We start from the raw sequence: 27,078 nt of genomic DNA on the forward strand, positions 1-27,078 counted from the left end.
TGCATTTTTCTTCTCTGTCACGAGTCTCATTAGTTCATTTGATAACCATTTAGGCCTAAACCTTGAACAATATTTCTTAATAGGCATGAAACTTTTAGTAGCATCCACTATTAATTCCTTGAATGCTTCCCACTTAGAATTTACTGTTGGTAACATCATCAGTTGATCCCACTGTACATAATTTAAAAACTGTCTAAGACCACTGTACTCACCTTTACGGAAGCAAAAACCCTTTCCTTTACCCCTGATGGTAATTAAATCTTTAAGTAAATCCCACATCAGTACACTGTGATCACTGCCACCTAGTGGTTCCTTTATCTGCAAATTCCTAATACAGGAATGATCACTGCTTATAACCAGATCAAGAATATTACTCTCTCTGGTTGCCTCTCGAACATGCTGCTGCAGAAAACAATCATCCAGTAAATCCACAAAAGCTTTGCTAGTGTGCGTGACCATTCCACAAGTTCCAGTCAATATCTGGGAAGTTAAAATCCCCCATTATAAGACATTCTGATTTACTAGCCCATTCAATTTCTCTGTACAATTGTTCATTGTACTCATTCGAGTCATTAGGCCTATAACACACTCCTACTCTTATTTTTGCTTTTGCAGTGCTTATGTCACATCAAACTGACTCAACAGTGCACTGTTCATCTATATCAACTGGATGCACTTCTTTTGATTTTATTCTTTTCTTAATTAACAGCATAACATTCCTATCCTGTGTATCCTTTCTGTACACATTGTACTTCCCAAATTCCAGTTCTGCCTTCCTTATATCTGTGTGACACCACGTCTCTGCTATCCCAACAATATCCGCCTTTGATGCCTTGACCAACACTTCAAATTTATTTACTATACTTCTAGCATTGGCATACCTGCAAGTATACATGTACCTATCCTTATTATTATGTATGTATGTATTTAACTGTCGAAGGGTGGCACCCGGACATACATCCATCTCCACCAATTTATCATATAATATCATATTCTCATAATGTTCCAACATTATCCTTATTATTAGTTACCCTAACACATCCCATATACCCACCTGTTTCACGTTGACTGCCATCCGACCCTGAAACCCCAGCACCCCTTGCTCCAGGTCGCTACTTATTCTAATAGAAGTTGTGCAAGAATCACCTTCACCTCTGCCTGCGGCTACTTTTAAACTTTTACTCTGTGAATCCCCCCAAGCTAGCAGTTTTCCCGACTCACCTAACACTGCCTGGATGTTCTTGCACCCTTTCTATTTAAGTGTATCCCATCTCTGTAGAAGCAATCTCTCCAGTTAACAAGCACAGACCACGCTGAAAAAAATTCTATCCCTTGAGCCTTGCACATTCCCTCAAGGGCCGAATTGATTGACAAGGCTCTCGTCATGTATTCCCTCCTATCGTGTCTGGGCAGAATTGTTTGTTTGTTATTTGTTTTTTAGGAGCATTAGCAACTAAGGCCATATTGCTCCGGGGATATGCGGTGGTCATTCCCTGAGCTTTCCGCATCCTCCGTATTTGGTGGGCATGGGCTCGAACCCCGATCTAATCAAGAAGCGTGTGCTACGCACTGCTGCTCCTGCCCACCTGCCTACGGAGGCGCCGGCAGAATTGCAGACACTTTCAAATTTAACCCTGACTCACAACTTTTTTGCAACATTGACCTGTACTTAAGTAAATCTGCAGATCTCCTACTCTTAATGTCATTGGTGCCAACGTGTACAACAATATCACCCTTTGTGCCCTTAAAAGATGATATATGCTTTACAACGTCATCAACTTTTGCCCCTGGCAGACATACCTTGGTCCTGTTCCACCTATCCTTTTTACACAATATATTCCCCGTCTCCTTGACAATAGTCACCAACAATAACTAGTTCCTTTGGGACCAGCGCATTCTGCCTTGGAGATTTCCTCTGTGTTGCCTGATGCCCAGGAGTGAACTCTGGCGTTGAGTTGGGCAGCTTAGAGCTTGATGAGCCCTAATATTAATTTCATCAAAGTCATCTACCCTACACCTCAAGCTCTCATAGACGCCCAGTCGAACGCTGAGTTGATGCCTAATTTCTAGACACTCTCTGCACCTGGCACACACACAAAGACATCCTCCTTGGCTAGATCATGTTCTGTTACAGAGAGTTCGGCAAACATTTCACAAGTTGCACATTTCTTTAGGCTGTGATGCGTTGGAGAATCGCCCCCCTCAGTTCTCCCCCAAGTCACAGCACTCCTGCCACTTTGTGCCCGTTGCTTGGCTGCTCTAGTTTTTTTTTTTTTTTTTTTTGATTTGGTAGTTGTTGGCGCATCGGCTTCTGTGGCCATATTGCACCTCCCAAGGTTTTTGCAGTACTTTGATCCAAGCCCGAGGCGGGAATCGAACCCGCGACCTTTGGGTTGCCGGGCAGGTACTTTTACCCACTCGGCTAGCCCGGTCGGCGGCTGCTCTAGTCTGGGGAATGATATTTTAAATTAATAAGATCAATAAATTTAATTAATTGTCAATACCACGCTATCTAATAGAATCCTAAATGCAGTGATGCGTATTACGCTATATAATTATACGTTAGAGCTGCCTAGTTACCACAATTAAAATTTTGAATTCCCTACTACTCTATACAAAAACAATGGCTGCAAGATTCGAACGAAATAGCGGTTTGACATATATTAAGTAGTAATCTACAAAAACTCTTATCTAAAATAAAAATAACCAGCATAACTAGAAGACTACACATAAAGTACAATTTAAAATAACAATTAGGTAAATAAAAAGGCAAACACTTAATGCTTTTGTGTGTGTATGTGTGTATATATATATATATATATATACATACGCACACCATCCATCCATCCATCCAATTACGATTTAATTATTATTATTAGGCGCAAGGAAGCCTGAGGCATTTTGGTGCAAATGCCAAAAAAAAATTGAGTTACCCTGAGAGAGAGTGGGGGGCTCAAAACCCTGGATGTGCCAAGCCCATACTCACCCTATTAATATTATGATAACTTTAGTAGATAATAACTATTAGTAGTTAAGTTTATTACCTTTTAATGAAGTTCAAAGAATTTTATTGTAACTTGACACAATTGTCAGGGATGTGCCTGAGGGCACCGAAGAAGCTTGCGCGTAGCCTCTTGTTAAATTTTTTGGGATTATTCGAGTTATTTGTTTAAAAAAAAACAAAAAAAAAAACGATGAAATGTAACAGACTATTTTAACCGAAGATGACCCTTATCTGAAATTCCTCTGCAACGAGACTCTTGTTAACAATCAGGAAGCACTCCTCTGGAAATAGCAGAATAAAAATTTAAATAAATAAATAAAATTTAAAAGTAAAAATTAACTAAAAATTTTAAAAAATCTCGATATGCTTTTTAAAAAAAATTGTTTAAGAGAAAATTCTGAAAATTTTAGTTACTTGGGGTACTTACATTTTTTTTATTATATTTTTTTTTTTTTTGGAAAGGGCTTACTGTGTAGCAATTTTTGGTGCATTTGTGCATTGAATTGAATCCGAAATGTCGACCTCCAACTCCTTCAGTGCCGGTAACTAGGTCACTTGGAGCCAAGCTAGGTTTGTTTGGAATGGTCCAAATCAAATTTATGAATCCTGTTTTGTTATGTCAATCTGGTGGTATATGGGAGGACGTTGTAATCACTCGAAGTGACATATTCAGTGAGGAGGGCGCTGTGACGAATGGCACATTTCTGTTGAATTAAGGCGTGATAGATTGGAATGGCCCTTCCTTCGGGTCTATATTCGCAGGAACGGCCCTTCCTTCGGGCCGTTCCTGCGAATTTAAATCCGCAGGAACGGCCAGGCTTCACTGTCAAATGGAGAATCGCCCCCTCAGTGCTCCCCCGAGTCACAGCACTCCTGCCACTGATTGCGTCACCTTTATTGCTGGAGATCTCTTATGCTTCTATTCTGTGGACCTCGCCTTGACTTCAGAGATGAGAGTGTGCGAGCATGTCTGGAACAAGATTTATCCGTTAAACTGCGTTTCACGGATAAATGTTATAGTATATATACTGTAACAGTATATATCTCAGGCTGATAATTTTAACTACTGGAAAGATCTTTGTTGTACTTCAGAGGTAACCCTCTGTGTTTGATTATATTACTAGAAAAATCCGTTAATTTATACTGTATTCACTTACAGGACAGCGTTTATAGTGATATAGGAAATGCTAAAATATGGCAAGATAAGAAACATTTCTGTGTAAATGAGTAGTTAGCTACTTTGTTTGCGTTTAATATGCTTTTGCCCCAGATCAAATACTAAGACCATTTGGGTAGTTTTTTTGCATAATCAGGAAGAAAGGGCTCTGTAGCCGAGTTGTCAAGCCCCGCGACAATAAAGTACATTCGTTTGTGTTGACCGTGGTTCAAGCCGTATTACTGATAAATGCAGTGGTGATCTTTTCTTCCATCTTTGTCTTATGTGGTCAGTATTAGTAAGGGCAAGAATGCAGAATTTTTTTTCTGCATCAGCTATAAAAATATAAATAAAATAATAACAATTAAAATAAAACAATATTCATACTGCCCCCGTTCGCACAAGGTCCAACACCATCCAACTCGGCTTGAAACTTAGCCAGACTCAACGCCCCCATCACGGAGGAGGCAGTGAGTCTGTTGAAGTTTGGGAGGCAATTTTATTCCAGTTTTCGACAACAGTCTATCCCTAGGTGAACTTATGAGATCCAATTTTCTATTATTCCCAGAAATTTTATATTTGTGTCTCCTGGTTCTTCTCTCACCCTCGAAGGAGAACCTCCTAATTCATTTTACTCAATATCTTCAGTATGTTATGCACCTGAATTAGATCTCCCATTAGATGTCTTATTGTCAACCTCTGCAGTCCACACATTGTAAGCCGTTCTTCCCATGTGCATTGATTCGCACTTATCACCAATCTGGTCGCCCCTCTCCAGAAGTTTTTAGGTGTGGTGTCTAGACCTGAATGCAGTATTCCTAATGCGGTCTAAGCATCGCCTTGTGTCCGCACGTAGCACAGTGGTTATAATCTCCATCCTCTCCACACTGCCTGGAAAAGGCCCAGGTTTGAATCCCATAAATGACCCGAGGAACTTTTACGGTCTGAGGCGTGGATAGTAAGGTTTCCCTCTCCAAAAATTCGGAATTTTTCTCCCAGCAAAACAGATAAATCGACCGGAGAATACTGTACACACAATTTATAGTCATATTACACATGTGCAGATGAGTTAGTTCTTGGGTGGCCCTACATTTTACTTTTTAACTATCATCTTGTAAAGAGGGATAATGACGTCCTTCTCCCTACTTGAAGAGACCATATAAATCGTAGACAGGACGACATGTGCTTTCCTAACCGCCTCTTTACACTACGTGGAAAATTTAATTTCAGATTGAATCCTAACAGTGTCTTTTTAGTCTTGAATCACTTTTAGCTCCTCACCATCTAGCTTATAAATGCATAACCTTGTCACGGAGTATAAACAGAAAATCTATAATCGAATTTTCGTTATTATGAATTGTATTCTTTTTTTTTTTTTTTTTTTTTTGGTATGTTAAAAACATACTTTATCTAAGAATTTTTTTTTCTTTTGATTTTTTTTCTAGGTGATTCTGAAATAACCCTTCATCAACAACCTAGTTCGCAGAGTTCGCAAGCCATTAGTCAGTTGTGTGCCATCTGTGGAGACCGGGCGACAGGTAAACATTATGGAGCTGCTAGTTGTGATGGTTGCAAAGGATTTTTTAGGAGGAGTGTACGAAAGAACCACGTGTATTCGTGCAGGTTTCACAGGAACTGTGTGGTGGACAAGGACAAAAGAAACCAGTGCAGATACTGTCGTTTAAAGAAATGTTTCAGGGCAGGAATGAAGAAAGAAGGTAACAGTGTAGCTGAGAATTTCACGCATAATCAGTATTTACTGCTGAAAATTGTGACACCATCTTGAGTGGGTGGGGAGTTGCCATAAACTGTTTTTAACAGCAATCTGTGGCACATCTTCACAGAACTAATTTCGAATTTTACGGTTTATTCCTTAACATTTTAACCTTTTTCACGAGTGAGTTTATAAGCACTGTATGGGCCCTGAGGAGTGAGTTTACCCCACCCCCAATTTTTTCGAAATTTTGAAAATTCTTAAAATTCTTAAAATTCAAAGCATTGTATGTAAATGCTTTTAAATAATTTCTTTTTGTTTTAGCTTGGTTATGTAATAGTAGAGTGAAATTATTTCAAAAATCAAAACAGAATTTTAAAAAAAGCTCATAAAAATGGCAAAATGATTCGAAAAAGTCGTAAAAAATCAGACTGGTCATTACTTTTTTTCTTTATGCAATAGTATTTTTAGAGTCGCCGTAGACGAATAGTCTTGTGGAATGGTACACAAAGTACACTTGCTTGATGGTGTTTCAAGCCTGGTTGACTTTCATAGTCGATAAAATTCGGTGATGTTCTTGTATTCTTTCTATCTTTTGTGTCCTCTGACCCTCTGTGGTTGTCTCGGACTATAAACAGATTTTTTTTTTTTTTTTTTATCTTCTGAATCTATTTATATACCTGGAATTCAGATGTAGAAGGTCATCATCTTCTGGATCTGAATTCCAGAGAATTTCTGCTTGTGTTGTAAGTCATAATCGGATAATTGTGATTGACGGATATCATTCATCTCCTCCTACGATTTTAAAATCTATTTTGTGTCACCATCCATTATAAACCTTCTTCCGAGAAAAGAACCACTTGTGGACCTTACTTTAGCCAAAAAAGAAATGGAGTTGTGTATATAATATGTGGTCCTCCAGTGAGAATTTGAAAGTGGCGATCACCACATCCAGCTGTGTGTTGGATGTGGTGAAAAGTGTGTTGATATATGCAGGAAATTAGCTAATTAGTTTTATATTAAGTTCAAGCATAATGAAATTTGGCAATAGCCAGGTGGCGTAAATGGCTGATAGAGAGTAGGAATGAAGATACCTGAACTCCACGAAAGATACAGTAGTATGCTTAGAAGTAGTTTCTCCTACATCCTTGGATTGTCCTAATAATTTCGGAGAAATAAGAGTGAAGATTATAGGATAGCTGAAAGTTTGCAAGATTTTTCTCGGGAAAGCCCAGGATAAGGTAAAGATTAGGAAAGCCCAGGATCGCAAGATCGTGCCTATAGTAGGATCCTAAGCTGAATTTGCAAGTCATTATGCGTGAACTTAAGTGGGGGTGATGTACTCGTATACATAGTAGTAGTAATGGAGTTATGTGATGCAAGAAAGCAAGCGCATGAGCTTATGTAGCATCAGTCAAAAAAAAAGCCAATTTCATACATCCAAAAAGTTTGTTCAGTTCCTCCTTGAATTTATTTAACCTATCAACTTCCACAACGACAGATGGAAGTTTGTTCCAACATAATTACCCCCCGGATGGAAGTTTGTTCCAATTAATCACCCCCCCCCGCTGCCAAATTTCCGTACATCTATTCTACAACCGGCTTTCCTCAATTAGAATTTATGCCCCCTCAGGTTCATAATCTGAGCAAGCGAAAGAATCCCATCAGAATTCAGCGTGCTAAACCCATTCAAGGCCTTATGCACCTCAATCATATCACCTCGCAGGTGCCTAGTCTCCAGCTCCTGCAATTTGCAGAACTTAGGCCTTTCTTGGTAAGAGGACCCCTTCGTTCCCCTCACCAATCTTGTTGCCCTTCTCTGTATACGCTCAAGCAACTCTACATCCTTCCTAAAATGAGGCCTCCAGACCTGTACACAGTATTCAAGATGTGGCCTTATACAAAGGGATAATCACCTCCTTTACCCTACTAGAAAAATTCCTGTATATCATTGACAATACCCCATGGCCTGATCTGGCAGCCTGTCTGCATTGATTAGAAAACTTCATATCTGACTGCACAATTACTCCCAGATCTATTTCATTTTCTACCACCTTAAGTGTAGTACCACACAGTTGATACGTTCCTCTGGGGAGTAATTGTACCCATATGCAATACTTTGAATTTATCAATGTTAAACTTCAGTTGCCACTTCTCAGCCCATCTTCCTAAATTTTCAAGATCTTGTTGCAGTAGCACACTGCCATTACTGTCATTAACAACCCTACCAACCTTTGTATCATCTGCAAACTTCGACATTAAGCCTGATATACCTTGACAATACCCCATGGCCTGATCTGGCAACCTGTCTGCATTTTGTATATTTATCATTGATAAATATACAAAACAACAGTGGAGTCCCCAGAACCCTGGGGGACTCCACTAATAACATTAGTCCACGAAGAGCAGCGTCCATTGATTACTTACCACACTGTCTTTTCCCACTCAACCACTCTTTTATCCATTGTAGCAACTTACCATTAATACCACACTGCTCCAATTTGATACAGTAATCTTCCATACGCAACAGTGTCAAAAGCTTTCCTGAAATCCAAGTATATGATGTCAAAATTATTTTTTGCATTCAGTTCCTTTGTAACCACATCCTAGTATCCAATCAAATTTGTCAAACAAGACTTCCCCTTGACAAACCCATGCTGTGTCTGAATTATTACTGCAGTCTTGTCTAGATGGTCTTGCAGTGCACCTTTAACAAGTGACTCCATAATAATCCCCGGAATGGAAGTTATATTAACTGGGATACATTTGCACATATGCAGCGATAATGAAAAAGAAGAAAAAAAAAAAAAAAAAAAATTAAGATGAGATAATATAGAGCAATGCGAAATACTAAAGAATAACTAAAAATGTTATAAGAAAAGGTTGCTAGCAGATGGGTACAAGTTTTTCAGACCGTAATACACCAAGAAAGCGTAATGTATACTATATACATTATATACATAGATCTAGGACCTATTCTGAATCTAAAACCCGTTATTTTAGTTTACAATTACTAAATTAGTGCAATAGGTTCTGGTAGGCCTTTTTTGAAATTTATAATATTTATAGACCTTCTGAAGTGATATTTTATACCGGGAAATTATTATAAACTAGTTTATTATACTTGTATAACTAACATATTTGATGTTAGTTATACAAGTTGAACTTTTAACGCAGATAGAAGCAATCCTGAGGCATTTTTGGCTAAAGTAAGGTCCACCACGTGGTTCTTATGCTTGGATATGGTAAGTCTGCTTTTATCACATGTTTTATTCTTACTTTAGTGTTTATCTTTATATCCTTCGTTCTCTGTCGGGTCAACGATGATCAATGTGTACTATGCGTTATATAAAATCGGAATTTCTATTATACTTTATATAATCCTAAATTCTATTATTTATTATATAACCTCAAAATTGATTTTGCCATAGTGCACATTGATCATTACACAATCAGAGAACCCCTTATCGTTGTTTTTCATTTCAATTTGGGTGGTTGACCCCGGAAGCATTCGGCCAAATTGTGGGTATACAGCGATAAATTTGTGTATATATAACATGCTTCACCTGTGCGTTCTCCATAGATTTATCTAGATATTTTTTTAACGATAACCATCCCCATTAACTAATTCACATATTTAACAAATTAATACGGTATATATATATATATATATTACATTATGGACATAGTGTATATAGTGCCACTGCAGTGGCACTATATACACTATCTCACTATATCTCACAGTGCCACTGCAGTGGCACTGTGAGATAGTGCCACTGCAGTGGCACTATCTCACAAATTCCGTATATTAATGATTTTATATATATATTGTGTGTGTGTGTGTAGGTAGGTATGTACGTACTCCTCAGCGCCCACACACGTACTACGTACGTACTCGCGAACAGGTGAAATGTCAAGCAGAAAAGTTGTATTCGATTATTGGCAATTAGAATTTGGTCTGGTGTTACCAGTAGTAAAACTGATGGCGTTATAATTTCTCAGTTTTATTCGTTTATTTTCTGATGTGCTATAAACCAGTGGTCCTCTATCTTTTTTTGCATTGATGAGCTATTGTGAAATTTGACGAAAGCGCAGTAGGAGCCAAAGATAATAATTACCAGTTAATATTGGTATGTTAATTGTCGATCCACAAAAAATTATGATTAGAGACTGATCAGCAGCTTTTAATTATTGGCATATTAGCATATGCCGATATTATAGATAAATAATAGAGATTATATAATCATCCAAATACGTTAAGCATATAAATATAATAATTATTTTTATAATCCATTACTTTTATTTATTAAAGTAAAATAATTTACAAAAAATGGTTTTAATGAACAGACTTTCTATCTGTAAGCAGCGATTTAAAAAGACACCAGAGAAAAAAAAATTGCCTCTGCTGGTCGGGGACCACTGGTAATTTTTTTGCTTGTTTTCTGACATTTTCTTTGTTCAAATGTACAGGATTTTCCAAATTTCGTACTTATGGGGGGAAGGGAAGAAATACATTAGGTTCTTTGAAAATAATTTTAAAGCAATATTCCTTTTAAAAACTACGTATATGTTTGGCATTAAACATATTTCCAATACTGATTTTACAAATTACATTGTATTCTTAAAGTTAAACCGTTATGTATCTAATGTTGATTTACTATTTAAAAGTAAGTTCAAATGATCATTCTTGCCACACAAGAATTCATACATGTATAACTATAAATGGCAAGCAATTTGAATAATAAATAGCATATACAGTATATGTTTTTATTTGTTATTATTATTTTTTGTTGGCTCAGCGTTTTAGAAATCTGTTTGTATTAAGGTCTGTAAGGCTCAACGAATTTCCTGTCTTTTAAATTTCGAATAAGTAACGTTTCCTCAATAGAGAAGTCTGTTTCTTATTCTCAGTAGGTACCACCACCCAAATTTAATCCATTACGTTTTTAGACCAGGTCACCTCTAATTGTTGTCTTTCTAAATGACAGCAAGCACGCTACCCATAAGAAAATTTTGATTTGACCGGGGTTCGAGCCCGTGACCACCAAATACGGAGGATGCGGAAAGGTCAGGGAATGACCACCGCATATCCCCGGAGCAATATGGCCTTAGTTGCTAATGCTCCTAAAAACCAAATAACAAACAAACAAGGAAATTGACTCACTGCCTCTGAAAGATTGCTTTGACATTTCTTCTCGATATTGCAGTTGGTTGTTTGGGTTTTTTGTTGTATCGACTACTTCTGCCGTAGTTCACCCGCGCATCTAGTAATCCAGTTAATACTATCTATTGCATATGTCAATACAAGCACATTTACATGTTGCTGACTAAAGTACTACTTCGCATAAGATCGGGTTTGTTAACTAACCTCGATTAAAGAGGCGCTTGCGAATCCTTCCACTCACTGAGAGGATTTCAATCTACGCTTGCACACTTAGAAGTGGCGAACAAACCATAATGGTATTTAGTATTAGTAGTGGCAAATTATGCAAGAACGCAAGCTTTATACAGCATCAGCCAAAGAGGAGAACCCTTCCCACATAACCTGCCTATCTCCAACCCCCTCGAAGAATTTTTCTTTCTTATTCAAGAGATCTCTGCTGGGATGTATACCACATGTTTTTTTTTAAAAAAAAAAAAAAAAAACTTATTTTTAACTTCTGTTGTGTGTAGAGCAAACAGTCTCTACTGGAATAAACGCAATTTCGGGGTTAAGACGTTCCCAATACCCATTGCATCAATTTAATTAAATAAGTGAAGTTCATTACTCTTTGCGAGGTTCTTGAGTGTAGCAAGAAACAAATGTGCTGAGTATTGAATGAATGTATGCTAATTTGTTTTAAAAGGCGTTTCGATCGGATGTATATATCATAGCAAGAAAAGTTGTTTGATGATAGAGTTTTTGCATGAAATGAAATGTGCTTTCAATTTAAGAGAATTATTTAAGCAATGAATTACTGTTATACAAAAAAAAAAAATTATAAATCTGAACTTATTATTTTTTTTTGCCATTTCTTGGCCAGCTTTTAGTCTTGTTGTGTTTCAAGTAACATATACAAATATTCGAAAGTAATATATCATACAAATCAAAATTTTATATAAATTTCAAGCTGATATTTCACAGTTGTCAACAACATTAATTTCATAACAACAAAAAAAAATCCAGTTTAAAAATTGTGAAAATCAGTAGTAGTAAGAGTACTCTTTGAAATATCTTTGTTTTATGACTATAAGATTTCGAGTGGCAAAGAAGAATTTAGGTCTGTTCTTTCATTAAGTTGGCTTTGGTTCGATTTTGAGGGTGTTTTTTTTTTTTTTTTTTCTTCCTTTTTAATAAAACATAATTGCGGTTCTAATATTTTAATTCATCTGTTGGATCTCTGTTTATGAACTGGTTGATATGCAACGCTCAGACATAATTTAGTGTTTCTCTTGTTTTCAGAATTTAACATTGATCAAGGAGATCGTCTTAATACTGGGATGTTTGTTATGCTTTATCTGAGCTCAGTCACGGGCACTGCTGGTAAGCAAAGCCATAACCATTAGTTCCGATGTAAATTTTGTAGATTTTCGCTTTCTTAAGCTTGATTTTTATGTTTCTTTTTCGTGTCCGTATAATTTGTTATGTCAGAACTGAGTTTCACTTTTTGTATGGGTGATGAAGATAAAATTATATAGATAAACAAGTTTGGTGACATTCAGAGCTCATTTCTGATTTTAATAATTTATCAAGAAGCAGATTGGTTGTCACTGCTACAAGTTATAGGCGGATCTTGTCGTGTCTCATTCGTGGCAATACCGTGTAGCTAATAACGAATGATACGTCTGTCAGCAGTAACCCTGCCCACCAGTTTTCTGATTGGTTCGGTAATATATGCAAGCGATTTATTTTGATTCCGATTGTTTTCCAAAATATCTAGTGGGGGGAGAAAAAAAAGAGTTAGGTGCGGTTTGTGTTGCTTTTTCTTTTTCTATAAAATTTTTTGTTTGTTCTTATACCCAGTAGATTCATAATTAGAATTTTCAAATATAATTTATTCAGTTCGAGACTTGGTTTCATCTCAGGAGGGCACATCTAGGTGTGCAATTAGGGCAGTACCCAACCTTTTTTCTTTCGCTGTACACTGTCTCAACCATCATCATGCGGCGCACCTGACCTCCCTCCCCCGATGTATTCACTGCTGATTATAATTGTCATAATTATTTAACTTTTTAAAATACAAATTAAATATTATCTGCATCAATGCAATTTTTTTTTATTTGGCCATCTTATTTATTGTGTCTTAAACAATAATAACTGTAAAAATATTAAAATTTAATAATATAAAAATATTTAGCAACGCTAATGACTTGTTACTGATGGTTATTTGCTATGTTGCATATTTACTATATGGTTATTTACTATACACAAATATGCATATATGCACAGTGCATACAGATTACACAATATACACACATGTATATATACGAACCCGCGCATACACGCGATTTATATGTACAGTATGTCTGTATATTAGATACGCATACAAACATACTTTTTTTTTTTTTTTTTTTATGAAAACCTCAAACACGAAAGGTATTAGAACTTATTATCTAGGAGGGTGGCTCATACATACATCCACCTAAACTTATTAGAGTGCAACATAGAATAAAATATCAGAAAATACATAAAATAAATAAATATAAAGGAAAAATTACATAGATACAGAAATCATACATACATAGAAAAATAACGAAATATACATATATAGAAAAATTTATATTACAAAATATTATACATACATAGAAAAACGACATAGTCATTTACACTATGAATTGATTCTGATAGGCCTTCTGTTAAACAAAAGGAATATCCTCAGTCCTATAAGAGTCTTTTGAAGACACTATAAATCGTTCATTTCAGATTTTTATGAGTTCAAGGGTGCTTGAAGTCTTTCTTGAATTGCGTTCTTCATTTTATTTGTAGTTTCGTATACAGATCCGCTGCAATGAGCTTCCTGTAAGTTTTCTCATGGCAGTACCTGTCCCGGTCTATTTTGAAGTCTCTAAAGAGCTCCAGATTATTGGCAGGAAACATCTGCCTTAATCCGTCCGTGTTATGGAGGGCGCTACGGAGACAATGAGGGTAGTGGAGGCTTGCTCCAGGGCGGCGCCTGACTACAAGATTTTCAATTTGAGGGGCACTAAGCTCCCAGTTAGAAGTTGTGCTAGAGTGCAGATGTTACGTAATGTGACCATCTGAATCCACGGAGCTGTGTTCAAGTTTGCATACAGTATGGATTTTGAAATTCTAAAGGCTTCCCGGCAATTCTATTGGAGCACCTAGTATTCCAGGCTCAGAAATTTCCTAATATTAGTATTTGGGGCAGAGGACCAAATTGTTGAAGCATATAGGGATACAGGAATGATACATCTTTGGATATATTGGGTCACTAGTTGCTGGTTTCGAATCCCAGTTATCTCCTGACTTACAGTCCATATGGCACCTAGAGTTTTTGATCTCGTGTTCTGAAAGTGTCTTTGGAAGGTAAGGCCCTCGTCCCACGTCACTCCTAGGTCGGTGTATGAGCTGATTTTCTTAACCTGTGCTACATTAATAGATAATTTGATTTCATTTTTTTATCTTCTTATTAGTTATTGTCAGTTGTGCTGACTTATCTTAGTTTAGCCCTAAACCGATTTTTCGTAGGTATGTCTCCAGTTCATACAGCTTGGCATTGGCGTAGAAATTAACGTCGGACACCAGAGAGCTTTCGTTAGAGAGAACAAAATATTTTATATCGTCGACATAAGAAATAAAATTCTGATTCTGCGCTAGAAAATCCTCTAAGCAGTAGCGAACAGCAAAGCTGATAAAACACCTCCCTGAGGGATGCCCCAAATGGGGGTGTATTCTGCACGTAATTCTTGTGATGTACCTTGGCTTCGAAATGGTCTTGATAATCTGTAATAGTTTGCCCTCAATGCGGAAATAAATTTCCAATATATTTTCAAGTGCAGGTAACGACATATTAATCGAAAGCTGCCTTTATGTCAAGGAATATAATGTCAATTTGGGCATTTTTCATTTAATGCGTACTGCATTCTGAAGAGTCTCCAACAAATTAGTAGCAGTGCTTCGCCTCGGTACTACGGTATGGAGGTGGGGTGGCCTGTGCGAAAAACACTATTGGGTTAAAGTAGGAAGGATGGCTTTTTAAAAGAGAACAACTGATGGATATAGGTCGAAAGTCTGAAGAGGCCTTAGGGTTCTTCTTTTTTGGCACTGGCCTTGAAAAGTAGTGATTCCATCTCTGGGGGTGGAACTCCGTCTGTCAGGATGTTTTGGAATATGTGGAACAACACATCAACAATATAGGCGCTGCATATTTTTAAAATAAATATAGGGAACCCGTTGCGGCCGATCATAGATTTGTTAGGCAAGGAATTAATAGCATTGATATATTTTCTAGGAATAGTGACTGTGGATGGATAAAGCATTCCCACAAACGCCTCCTCTCGCTAAAATATGTTGTGCCCTATCCTCCAGTTGATATCCTTGGACATTTTTTGCTTTACCTTCAAATGGTAGCCTTTCAAAGCACTCCTTAGCCCAGTGTCTGAATGTGGTTTCTTCCATTTCAAATTTATAAGTCTTTTTGCTCACGTTTCTTTTTGAATGTCGAAGTTTTCTAATAACTTCTTCGTAGCGTGCGTGTATGTCGTTTCTTTTTCAAGAAAATGGCTTTTTTTTTTGCTTTTTTTTTTTTTTTTTTTTTTTTTTTTCCTCTTTCTTGTCTTGAGGCCTTCATTAAATCCTGAATTTTTCTATTTCCTATAAGCGTTTTGCTTGGCCACAAACGTCTGTTTTAAATACTTGTTGAACCACGGTTTAGTTTTGTCGGTGACCCTTACCTCTTTTGAAGCACCCAGGTCAGCAATAAATAAGAGCTCTTTCTTAATCAAGTTATTAGCTTCTTCCACCGGTTTATTGTATAGAGCATTCCAGTTGTAGTTTGTGCCAAGAGAGATTAGAAGTCAGGGTAATCCCCAAAAGAGTTATATCGTCATGCCTAGAAATTGGACTGTCACCAAAGATAAGAATCCTTTTTGTGAGATATAAGACAAGACTGAGTTTTAGAAGGATTGAAATCAACAAATTTGTCTTTTCCCCACTGCAGAATTATCTGGAGGTCGGCATCATTAGCAAAACTATGGATAGCATTTTCGGTCAATGGAAGAAGGTCATTAATACTCAAGAGATAAAGAGTGGGGGAAAGAACTGAACCTTGGGCGACACCAGCATTAGTGGAGAAGTTAGACTTACAGCCATCAACCATTAGTCTAGTGAGTGGTCAGAGAGAAAACTGGATAACTAATTACAAAAAAAACAGTTGGCAAAATATAAGGTGGAAGCTTGTTTAGAAGATCTTTATGCCAAACGTGATCGAAAGCCTTTGAGATGTCAAGAAGCAACTGCCTGTGTTTCACCGAACTTTTCCATTGAATTTATCCATAAATGTGGGAAATATAAGCCAGAATATATTGTGTCACCGAACTTTTCCATTGAATTTGTCCATAAATGGGAGAAATATAAGCCAGAATCACCAGTGTTGATGAACACTGACTGAATCCATACTGGCGATTGTTGATAAGACGGAAGGTTTCTAGATAGTTTTAAGTGTTGGCGGTTAATTGATTTCCCTATTACTCTAGAAAGAGTAGAAGTAATTGCAGTGGGACGATAATTGGATGGGACGGATTTGTCACCCTTTTTAGGAACTGGTTGGATATGAGCAAATTTCCAAGCAGAAGGAAAAACACCTTTGGAATAAAAAAGTGAAAAAAAGGGCAGCAAAGAACAGGAGTAAGTTTAGGAGTGCAAGTTTTGAGACCAAGTGGAGAAATACCATCAGGACCTGGAGCTTTCTGAGCATCAAGTTTCGTCAAAATACTTCTGACATCTTTTTGACTGAAGACCACAGGAGGCATTGAATGGAGCGTGTTGGAAATGGTGGGAAGTGTTTTTACTAGGATCATTATTACATGAATTGGAAGAAAATTGGGATGCTAGCAGGTTAGCTTTATCCTTGGCTGAAGTGACAAGAGAACCCTGGTTTTGACAGAGGATGGGAGTAGAAATGGGCAAATGTTGCGGCCAATAGTTTTGGCAAGAGACCAGAATGCTCGGCTATCATTAGGCAAAAAGCAAGTTTTCTATTCTTAGCCTGTTAAAAATCCAGTTTGGACTGATTAATAACTGCTTTACAATTGTTGCGAGCTTTGGTGCAGGCAGAAAATGAAACTGAAGAATTGGAAACAAGCCAATTACGATATACAACATTCTTCTCTTGATGAACAGCCTTACCACAATTTATTGGAAAACCAAGGTTTAGATAGAGGACGAGATTTTAAAGTGGAGTGTGGAATAAAGGATTCCATTCCTATAAGAATAATTTCACTGACACGATCTGAGCAAACGTTGACATCAGAAGTTTTGAAACAGTAATCCGACCAAGGAAAAGAAGAAAAGAAATCTCGCAGATCATTCCATTTTGCATCCTTGTAATGCCAAACAACACGAGGTTGGGAATAGCCAGGAGATAAAGGCTCTTGGAGAAGAGACAATCAACAAGTAGTGATCGGAGGTGTCTAATGGCCCACTCACTTCGACTGTGCACTTAGAAGGGTTGTTTGTGAGAAAAAGATCGAGCGTGTTAGCTGTATGGTTAGGATTGTCCGGTATTCTGGTAGGTAAATGAACGATCTGTGCGAGGTCATTATTAATTGCAAAAGCCTCAGCATCTCGATCAGCTGGGTCGGTGTGACTAGAAAACGTAAGCCAGCTTGTGAAAATTAAAATCACCAAGGAAAATTACCTCACTGTTAGGAAAGTTGGACTGAAGAAAGTCAAGTTGCAAAGAGAGGAAGTCAAAGAGCTCCAAGTGATTAGTGGACTTGGGAGAACGGTAGAGACAACAGATGAATTTGATAGAATGAGGTAGAGAAATTTTAAGCCAGGGAAGATCGAAAAGAGGAGATTCCAAATTACCAAATCTCCGACAGGGAATATCGGAACGGACATATGCACAAGTACCACATACACATACACTAGTGTTCAAAGAAAGGGGCATCACCCCTTAAAATTGTAATTGTCGTCCGAATAACTTAAGTACTGTATATGGCAATATTTCTTACAGAGTGCATCAGATAAGATTGACACGCGTAGGTGACGGCGTAATATTGCATCATCTGTTAATTTCAGCTATATAAGCACGCTCTGGAAGAGTTGCAGCCGTTTATTGCTTGTATCAGGATGGTGAGTTACGTGCAGTTGACGCCACGAAGAAAGAGTGCTATTGTTTCTTTACGTGAGGAAGGATGTTCTTCCCATCATGTTGCTTGTAGAGTGTCTTGTAATCAGTCGATAGTGAATAGATTTCTTTCCAAACTCAAGAATACTGTTTCTGCTGATAGGAAAAAAGGAACGGGACCCGAACGAGTCTCTACGCCAAAACACGACCGCGTTTTAAAGCGCTTATGCCTTAAAAACCGTAAAGCTTTTTCGTCTGAGCTGAAAAGAGAATGGGAAGAACATACAGGAGGGGTAGCAAGTGCAGTAACAGTCAGAAGACGCCTCTTCAAAAATAGACTTGTAGCCCATCGTCCTAAGAAGAAGCCCCTTCTCACACAAAAAATGAAAAAGGCCCGATTAATTTGGTGTAAGGAGCATGTCAAATGAACCCCCGAACAGTGGAAGTCAGTTATTTTCTCGGTTGAGAAGAAATTCAACCTGCATGGCTCTGATGGGAGACAAACGATTAGCCGTAGACGTGGTGAAGAATACCATCCAGACTTTATGGTGTCTACAATGAAATTCCCTACCAGCCAAATGATATGGGGGTGCATTTCGTATTTCGGAGTAGGTCACCTACAGTTTATAAAAGGTTCTGTAAATGCCAATGGATACCTGGCTATATTGGAAAGGCAAATTGCTGCGAACCATTAGAGACCATTTCAACCTGCCAAGTAATCGCATCTTTCAGAACGACTCTGCTCCTTGTCATCGGTCGAAAAGTGTAAGTAGGCACTTCTGTAGTTACTTTAGCTTCATTTCTGAATTAGAGGTTCGACAGTAATGTGTTTACATTTGTTACAGGTGAAAAAAATTGTTGGAAGAATGGTCCATTACAACTGTTAGCTGCCAGGAAACAGACCGGACCTGAATCCTGTAGAGAACTGTTGGCATCGTATGGAATCTGCAGTCACCAGAAAGAAACCAAAGACCCTTCGTGAACTTGAAGCCATAATTCGTGTTTGGAACCACGAACTATCAGTTGATTTTCTTCAGAAATTGATCTGGTCAATGCCTCGACGGTGTGCTGCTGTCATTTTATTAATTCAACTAAATATTAGTTTGCACTTGGTGAACTTTTCATTTTGTTTTCCATTTAAAATGATAAACCCAAGCAAATTGAGGGCTTCTGATAACATTTCAGCCATAATTGTCGTGTTTACCAAAACTGTTGTATAAGGGTTGCAAATGCTCATTTTGGAATATTTTGAGCGTACCTGTCAAATATTACTTAGCTTTGTCTTAACTATTAATAAATATCTTTCGTTTATATTTCTATTTGTGAAGCTATTCAGTAATGTAACATACCATGGCGAAAAAGCATTGGAAATGTGATATTCCTAGGTGATGTTCTTTCTTTGAACGACAATGTAGTTCTTTCTTTGAACGCACATACATAGTTCTTTCTTTGAACGCACATACATACAAAGGGTACTAGGAAAGTTTTGCAATATAGCTTTGTTTATTTAATTTTTTCAAAGTAATTTCCTCTACATTCAATACACCTCTCCATCCTCCGAAACCAATCTTTAAACCAGTTCTGCCAAGTTTCACTAGGGAATAAAGCACACTCGTTGTCCCAAGCCCGTAGAAGGTCCTCATCACTGGAAAACCGCCTCCCTTTTAGCTTCATTTTCACATGCGGGAACAGTGCAAAGTCGCAGGGAGCAAGGTCTGGACTGTAGGGAGGGTGCTCGAGAAGTGTCAGTCCTGTCGTGGTCAGATATTCGGTGCAGGCTTTGGCGCGGTGAGCTGCAGCATTATCGTGATGGAGGTACCAGGTGTCCATTCTTGACTTTAACCGCAGGTTCTTCATAGATCCAATGACTTTAGGCAGGCATTGTTCAGTATACCACTTAGCTGTGACTGTCTTCTGCGTGTCCAAAACGACACGTTCCACAATTCCACTCGATTTGAAAAATACAGCTATCATTTTCTTCTTTACAGATCGGGATTTTCTGACAATTACGGGTGTGTCGTCATCATCAAAGACCCAAACTTTGTTTTGAGCCTTGGTCGGCAGATCGTAATCTCGTCACCTGTCACGATGTTGTTCACATACCGAGATTGTCCCTTATCAAACTTTTTTAACATCTCCCGGCACCAAGTCACACGCCGTGTCATCTGCTCTTCAGTCAGCTGATGCGGCACCCAGAGAGAACAAAGTTTCTTCACGTGCAAATGATCTTGCAGAATCGAACGAATTGCTGGTGCATTTAGGCCCAAAGTATCCTCTATCTGTTGGTAGGTCACTCGCCTGTTTTCGTCAAGCATTTTCCTCACAGCAGTAACGTTTTCCTCTGTAACTGACGTTCGTGGCCTTCCCGGCCTCTCAGAATCCTCCAGAGTGAAATTTCCCCTTTGGAATTCTCTATACCACCTGAATATCGTTGTACGATGTGGACAATCATCATCTAGTGCAAGAGTCATTTCTTCTAAGCACTGGTCTATGGTTAAACCACTCACGAAATTATACCGCAAAACTGTCCTTATCTTATTTCGTGACCACAATGATATCGCAAGCACTTTACACTCTCACTACTAATGAATAACTGAGTCCATCGACTTGGCGCGGCGGCTACTATGCACGTATGAACATGTCTCAACATGCAGCAACAAGCAGCTTCCTGTGATTCATTGTTGCATCATATTGCAAAACTTTCCTAGTACCCTTTGTACAATTTGCATACATAGTTAATTTACACCCAGCAATCATTGTCTACCAGCATGCTCGTAGTTACTGGGGCACAGTTGCTTTAGGGCCAAGGTCGCCAAGCTCTCTACTAACTCAATTCTGCATTGAATAGTAGGCAACGACAGTAGATAAGCAGACGCTGAAATCTTCTTCTGCATCTATCCATTTCGTACTCCTTTTGGTCTTCAGTGTCTTTTAGTCTTCCTGTCTAAAAAGCAAGCTTATGTAGATGAGAGAGAGAGAGAGAGAGAGAGACGTTAATTCACACCTCACCTGGACAGTCACCTCCTGTGACTGTCCAGGTGTGAATTAACGTTAGCAGCGGTCGAGGTGTTGTCCACGTCACACAGAGCTCATCTGTGTCACCAGTCAATTCTGTGTGGTAGAGGCGTTCATCGTCCGGCACACACCACGACCACTTTTCTTATTAGATGCTTGATGCGATGAAACCCATGTTAAGTCTCCACAGCAAAGCTCAGGCAAACCTAATCTTTTTCACCGTGTAGTACGAGTGATGTCTTTTGAGATTGCTGTGCTCTATGGTTTAGATCTATTATTCCTTACATTTCGAGGGTAGAGCTCTAAACAGTCTGCTGGACCGAACCTACTGGTTTGTTCCAATGGGCCATCCAACGAACGTCTAGGAGGCATCTGGATTAGCTAGTGTTTAATCTTGCTGTCTCTTCTCTGCCAGCTGGTAACTAGTGGGAGACCGAGTAGTGGGTATACAGGAGTCATTGTTGAGGTTAAGGAGCTGGACATATTCTTGCAGTGTTTATACCATATATCCAGAGCCGGATTAAGGATGAAATAGGCCCCCGGCCATATTTAAATTTGAGGCCCCTTTAATATATATGTTTATACAGTATTGTGAATAGAAAACGCAAACTAACAGGTCAAAAATGTTTCATATTTTTTGGCTTGAAAAATAAAATAATAATAATAAATAAATAATAAAATTTCAACTCACGAACTCTCCAAGTCTCATTCGAACGCTTTCTCTCTCTCTCTCTCAGAAGTTTGGAACGCTTCCCATAGGACTCTCAACCAATCCCAATAATATACTTAAATTTTCACTCTTTCCTATTTGCTAAAAAAAAAAAAAAAACTTGCCACAACCGTCTCCCTCATGAACAAACCAAACCGATCTCTTGTGCTTTCCTGTATATTTCAAACGCCAGCATTACAATTCTTTTATGTATGCCGATCGCCTCCAACAAATACCCATTTTCGTGTTATACTGTACTTTCCTAGCTAAATGTCGCCAACTTACCTGAAATCGCCACCCTGGCGCGGTCGTTTTCGACACGAACGCCGGACTGTCATGCCAACTTCCTGTTTTCATCAAACTGCGGCTTAGGTCAAAGGCGCCTCTTCATTACCTGTTATCACATGGTCCCATTGTCTACGCTCCTAGTAGCCCTTTCTGGCTTGTTTGCAAATTGCCACTCCTTCCCCAGTATGGGCCACAGTGTTTGTTTACTCCCAGTTCACCCTCTTTGTACTACTTATCGTCTCCCTTTAACTGTTATTTAATGCACACATTTATAACTTCTCTAACTAAATCCAGTATTTTCAAACTTTAATATTTACCATATTCAAACTTAATATTGAGACCTTAATGTTTACCATTTTCCTTTTGCCCTTCATGCATTTAATTCAGATAAAAATATTTTTATTGTACTCTTACACTTGCAACAATTGTAAAACAGTTATTAATCAGTCCAAACTCGATTCTCAACAGAGTTGAGTATTCAGGTCTCTTGGCAAAGCTGTTGTTCACAATTGCTGTCCATTAATACTCCCATCTCTGTTACAACCAGATGGTTCTATTGTATTCGCAGCTAAAGAAAAATCCATTTACTAGCATCCTGTTATTCTCCTAATTCTTAAATGGACGATCTTGGAAAACCACCTCCTTCATATTCGGTACACTCCATTTGTTCCTCCTGTGGTTTTCCGACTGGTGAATGTTAAAAGAATTCGGAACGGTCTTGATGCTGAGAAAGCACAAGATGGCATCTCTCCACTTGTTCTGAAAACCTGTTCTTCTGAGCCTGGTTCTGTTTTGTGTTGCTCTTTTCACTTTTTATTGCACTGGTATTTTACCTTTCATTTGAATTTTGCTCCTATCCGTCAGTTCCTAAAAATGGTGACAAATTCCTCCCGTTCAAGTGTCGTCCTATTCCACTTATATCTATTCTTTCCAAAGTAATGTACTTGTGGACATGTTTTTGTAAGTGGGCGGCTCCTGGAACGTCAGTTCAACTCCGCCTCTTATCTCTGTGACGAATAGCACCAATGTAAAAGGGCCAGATATGTCAGTAGGGTAGGTTTGTGTGAGTAGTGTGTATTGTTCTGTTCTCACCACTTCATCTGACCAGAATCATCTCTCCAAGACGAATACCTAGAATCAACTCTCCAAGACGAATACCTAGAATTGTCTCTCCAGGTGACTGAAGCATCAGTCACCTGGAGAGATGATTCTAGGTATTCATCCACATCATAGGAAGGTGGGCCAGTCCCAGTAGAGCTCGTACCGTCTCATTCGAGAAACTTTGACTTACTTGATGTTGCCAAAAGGTGGGCCAGATTCCTCTGAGGGGCCCACACCAGAAGGAGAAAAATTCCGTGTTGTACAAAAAACAGAAAATAAAATACACTTCAGAAAAAAAAAGAAAAAAAGAGACACTTCAGGAAAAAAGCGCTGTACTCCAGGACATGGGTGCACCCGAGTCACCGCGTTGCGGGCGTGGCCGTAAAACGGAGTGATTATCCGGTCGAGTTTTGCGATTGGCTGATTACTGGGAATGCGCAGTTTGCCTTTCTGATTGCTTGAGTGGATGCAAATTCGCTTCTGATTTTAGTTGGAAATGCGAAATTATCATTTACTTTGTTTAGTCGTACTTGCACTCGGTTATTGTTTAGTCGTCGTCGTTTTCATGTTTTTGTTTTAATATTTTTTAAAATTTATTATTCTGTGTTCAACCCTAATGGAATTTGGATGTTTGATGAAATTGGCCGAGCGAAAGGAGATTACGGATGGTTTTGAGAGTGGTCTGTAGAAAGAAAGGGACCAGTTCTGAACGGACTTCGTGAAGTGTACCAGCCGGGGTGCCAGGACTGATGAGGTGGCTTTTTTTGTATTCAAGTTGTTTTTTTTTTAACGATTTGATTGTTTTCGTAGTTATGAGTTGTTAGTATCAGGTTCTTTTGATATAGTAGCGGGGGGGGGGGGCAGCACACAGAAAGAAAAAGAAGTAATCTCTGTTGACGTGCATGAACAATTCTCATTGTTAACGCTCATTAAATGGTATAGTAATGTTCAGGAGAGAACTATCAGTGGTTGTCTGGTGTTAATTTTTGTTACTTGTTTAAAAAAAAAATTCAATTTCTACTCACCTATTTTTTGCCCTCTATTACCGTTTCCTTTTCTCCGACATCTTGTGATGTCACGTGACATCCACTAGTAACGTGCGGACGAGGAGGAGATGGAAAAGCAGTGAGTAGGAGGCGGCCAATCACTGCCTTCTTCCTGTCTTTCTTGCCGAAGTACGGAGGTGCACCATGTTCTGGATTATAACCAAAAAAGTTAGTTATATTTAAACTAAAGCATTAAGAGAGAGAGAGAGAGAGAGAGAGAGAGAGAGAGAGAGAGAGGGAAGGGCATTGAACTGATAAGGAGGTTAGTCTTCAAGTTTGAAGGTTCAACTAGCGGCACCTGCAGATGGATTGGAGTTGGTGCGCTCAGTCAGGTTTTTCCGCCTGGCAAAGATGTCAGCTGCGAAGTTTTGAAGAGAAGAAAGGTTAGCTGGGTTTTAAATAAATAAATTTTCTGTTTATACTCCGGGACGACCAAACAGTCAGAGGAGTTAACAAGATAGACAGAATACAAGAAACGGCACCGTATTCAGCAGTCACGGGCTTGAACCCCGGTCACTCAAGGCACGTGTACTTATGCATCCGCGCGCCTGACCACTAGGCTACTGCGGCCTTGTATTAGCTGCCCCACTTGGTTAGGAGAGAATTCGGGTATCGTATTCCTCAGGCGATCTCTGTGATCTTCCCATAAAGTACAATCAAACAGAACATGGTTCCAGTTTTCCTTTTCTCCACACAAGCAAAGATCTGTTGTTTTATAAGTCCTAGCTGGTGTAATTTCTCATTCAAGGCACCATGCACTTATACAAGGAAGGACGTTTCGAGACTTAGGGAGACCAGGAACTTATGATTTGGGCATGACAAACGTTACCTCTGGGAGGAATCTTAGTTACTGTGCCGTGAGTTGCCATGGTATCCCATGGTTTGCCATATGTTTACCAGTTCCTTAAAGCAGCGAGTTTTTTCCCTTTTAGTGTCTGCTGTCAAATTTAATTCTATATGTAGGATTTTAGTCGGAATCCTCTTCCTAATCCTAAAGCAGATCCAAAGATCAAAAACAAGTCTAGTGGGAGTGTACCTGCAATAACTTGTACCGCTACAGTGGAGATGGTCCGGCAGATCCGATGTATGGCCAGGATCATACCCCGTTGGATAGAATTAAGTTTGCCCTTCATTTTGGAGTTCACTGTCCGGTGAAACGATGCTCCAGCGGCATAGGTAACAATGGGGAGGAACACAGTTTTGTAGTAAAGGAGAAGTGTTCGCCTTAGCAAGCCCCAGTCGGTCCTGAAGACCCTGACAATGGATGCTGTGATATTCTTGACTTTAGAACTGAGATGCTACAGGTGAGGGAAGAAGAATAGTCTGTGGTCAATGATGGCCCCTAAAACTTTGGTTTGAGTAACCAGTGGGAGTTGCGTTCCTGGGATTTTCACTTTATGTGGCCGCCCGAGGTCAAGCTTACCCCTTAAATATTATCATTTTTGTTTTAGCTGGGTTTATACTGAGCTTATTCAGCCTGGTCCAGGAGGAGAAATTGGATAGTAGTTTCGGGAGCTTCATCAACCGCTCACCCTTGAGCTATCAAAACCTTCCATCTCATTGCCCTCGTGGGTAGCGCAGTTGGTAAAATCGCCGTCCTCCCCACACCGGATGGAAAAGACCTGAGTTCGAGTCGCGTCGATGATGAGAGGAATTTTTATGAGCTTTTCTCACAACGTGGTCGTTATCAGGAGAGGGTAGCATGTTTTTTTTTCTCCTGGAAACTCGATTTTTTCGTCCAGCAAACAGAAAATCGAACACGTAGTTTAAGACAGTATACACGGAGCAATATGGCCCTAGTCGCTGATGCTCCGAAAACCCTACTACTACAATTGCTATCATCTGATTAATGTGGATTCCATCATTGTTGATCGACTGGTGATATATTGGCGTATAGTATTCACCATTGGACAAATTTGATGGAAAATTTGCTCAAACTCAAGTAGTTGCTCTTGACATTTCTTAGGCTTTTGATTGTTTTTGTCATAATTTGTATTTCCCCGCGCCTAAATACGGTAATTATGGTTCAGTGGTTTCCACGGCCCCTCCCTCCTAAGGCTAAGTGGCCAGATGAACAAGGCTACTAGGCTAAAAGGCCAGATAACCCTGCACTACACTACATAAACCACATATCGCTCACACTATCTGGCCCTTTTCAGGGTACTATATTCAACACGAGAACTGATCGCGGAGTTGTGAGTACCATCTCTAGCGCTTGACCTTAAACACTGTGTTGGCATAAAGTTTTTAAATGAGTTGCTCTCATGAGTAGTACAGTTGGCATAATAACGTCCTCCCCACACCAGGTGAAAAAGACCCAAGTTCACGGCCGAGTTGGTCGGTAGCATGGTTTTTTTCTCTCTCGGTTTTCGTCCAGCAAACAGCAAATCTACCATAGATAACATGCAGTTTAAAAACATATACTGTACGGCGCAATATGACCTAAGTTCTTGATGCGCCTAAAACCGTACAAAAACCAACCAACCAACTTCTAAATGAGATCCCGTACTTATGACTTACCGGCTGTGTTTTGTAGTTGGGTATCCAGTTTTCTTTCTGAACATTCACTGCTGGTGATGGTAGCTGGTACTCTGTCTTCTAATTTCTCAACTAATGCTGGTGTTCCCCAAGGTTCAGTTCTTTCTCCCACTCTTTTTCTCCTGTACATTAACAACTTCTGCCGACTCGGAACCCTATCATTACTTTTCCTGATGATAGCACACACATCCCACCTTCCAGTTTGGCACACCTT

The 27,078-nt window shown here is 39.0% G+C and overlaps 1 protein-coding gene across 1 annotated transcript in view; it reads left to right on the forward strand.

Moving 5' to 3' along the window:
• The window catches only part of LOC150079076 (hepatocyte nuclear factor 4-gamma-like), a 180,518-nt gene that overhangs the window by 42,498 nt on the left and 110,942 nt on the right, over positions 1-27,078 (forward strand). The window contains exon 2 of the mRNA XM_090382941.1: positions 5,606-5,878. Within this exon, the coding sequence (XP_090239067.1) occupies positions 5,606-5,878 (273 nt within the window). The remainder of the gene's footprint in view (positions 1-5,605; positions 5,879-27,078) is intronic.

The sequence above is a fragment of the Mastigoproctus giganteus genome, chromosome 10, assembly GCF_048544385.1.
Source record: "Mastigoproctus giganteus isolate SK-2022 chromosome 10, ASM4854438v1, whole genome shotgun sequence".
NCBI lineage: Eukaryota > Metazoa > Arthropoda > Arachnida > Uropygi > Thelyphonidae > Mastigoproctus > Mastigoproctus giganteus.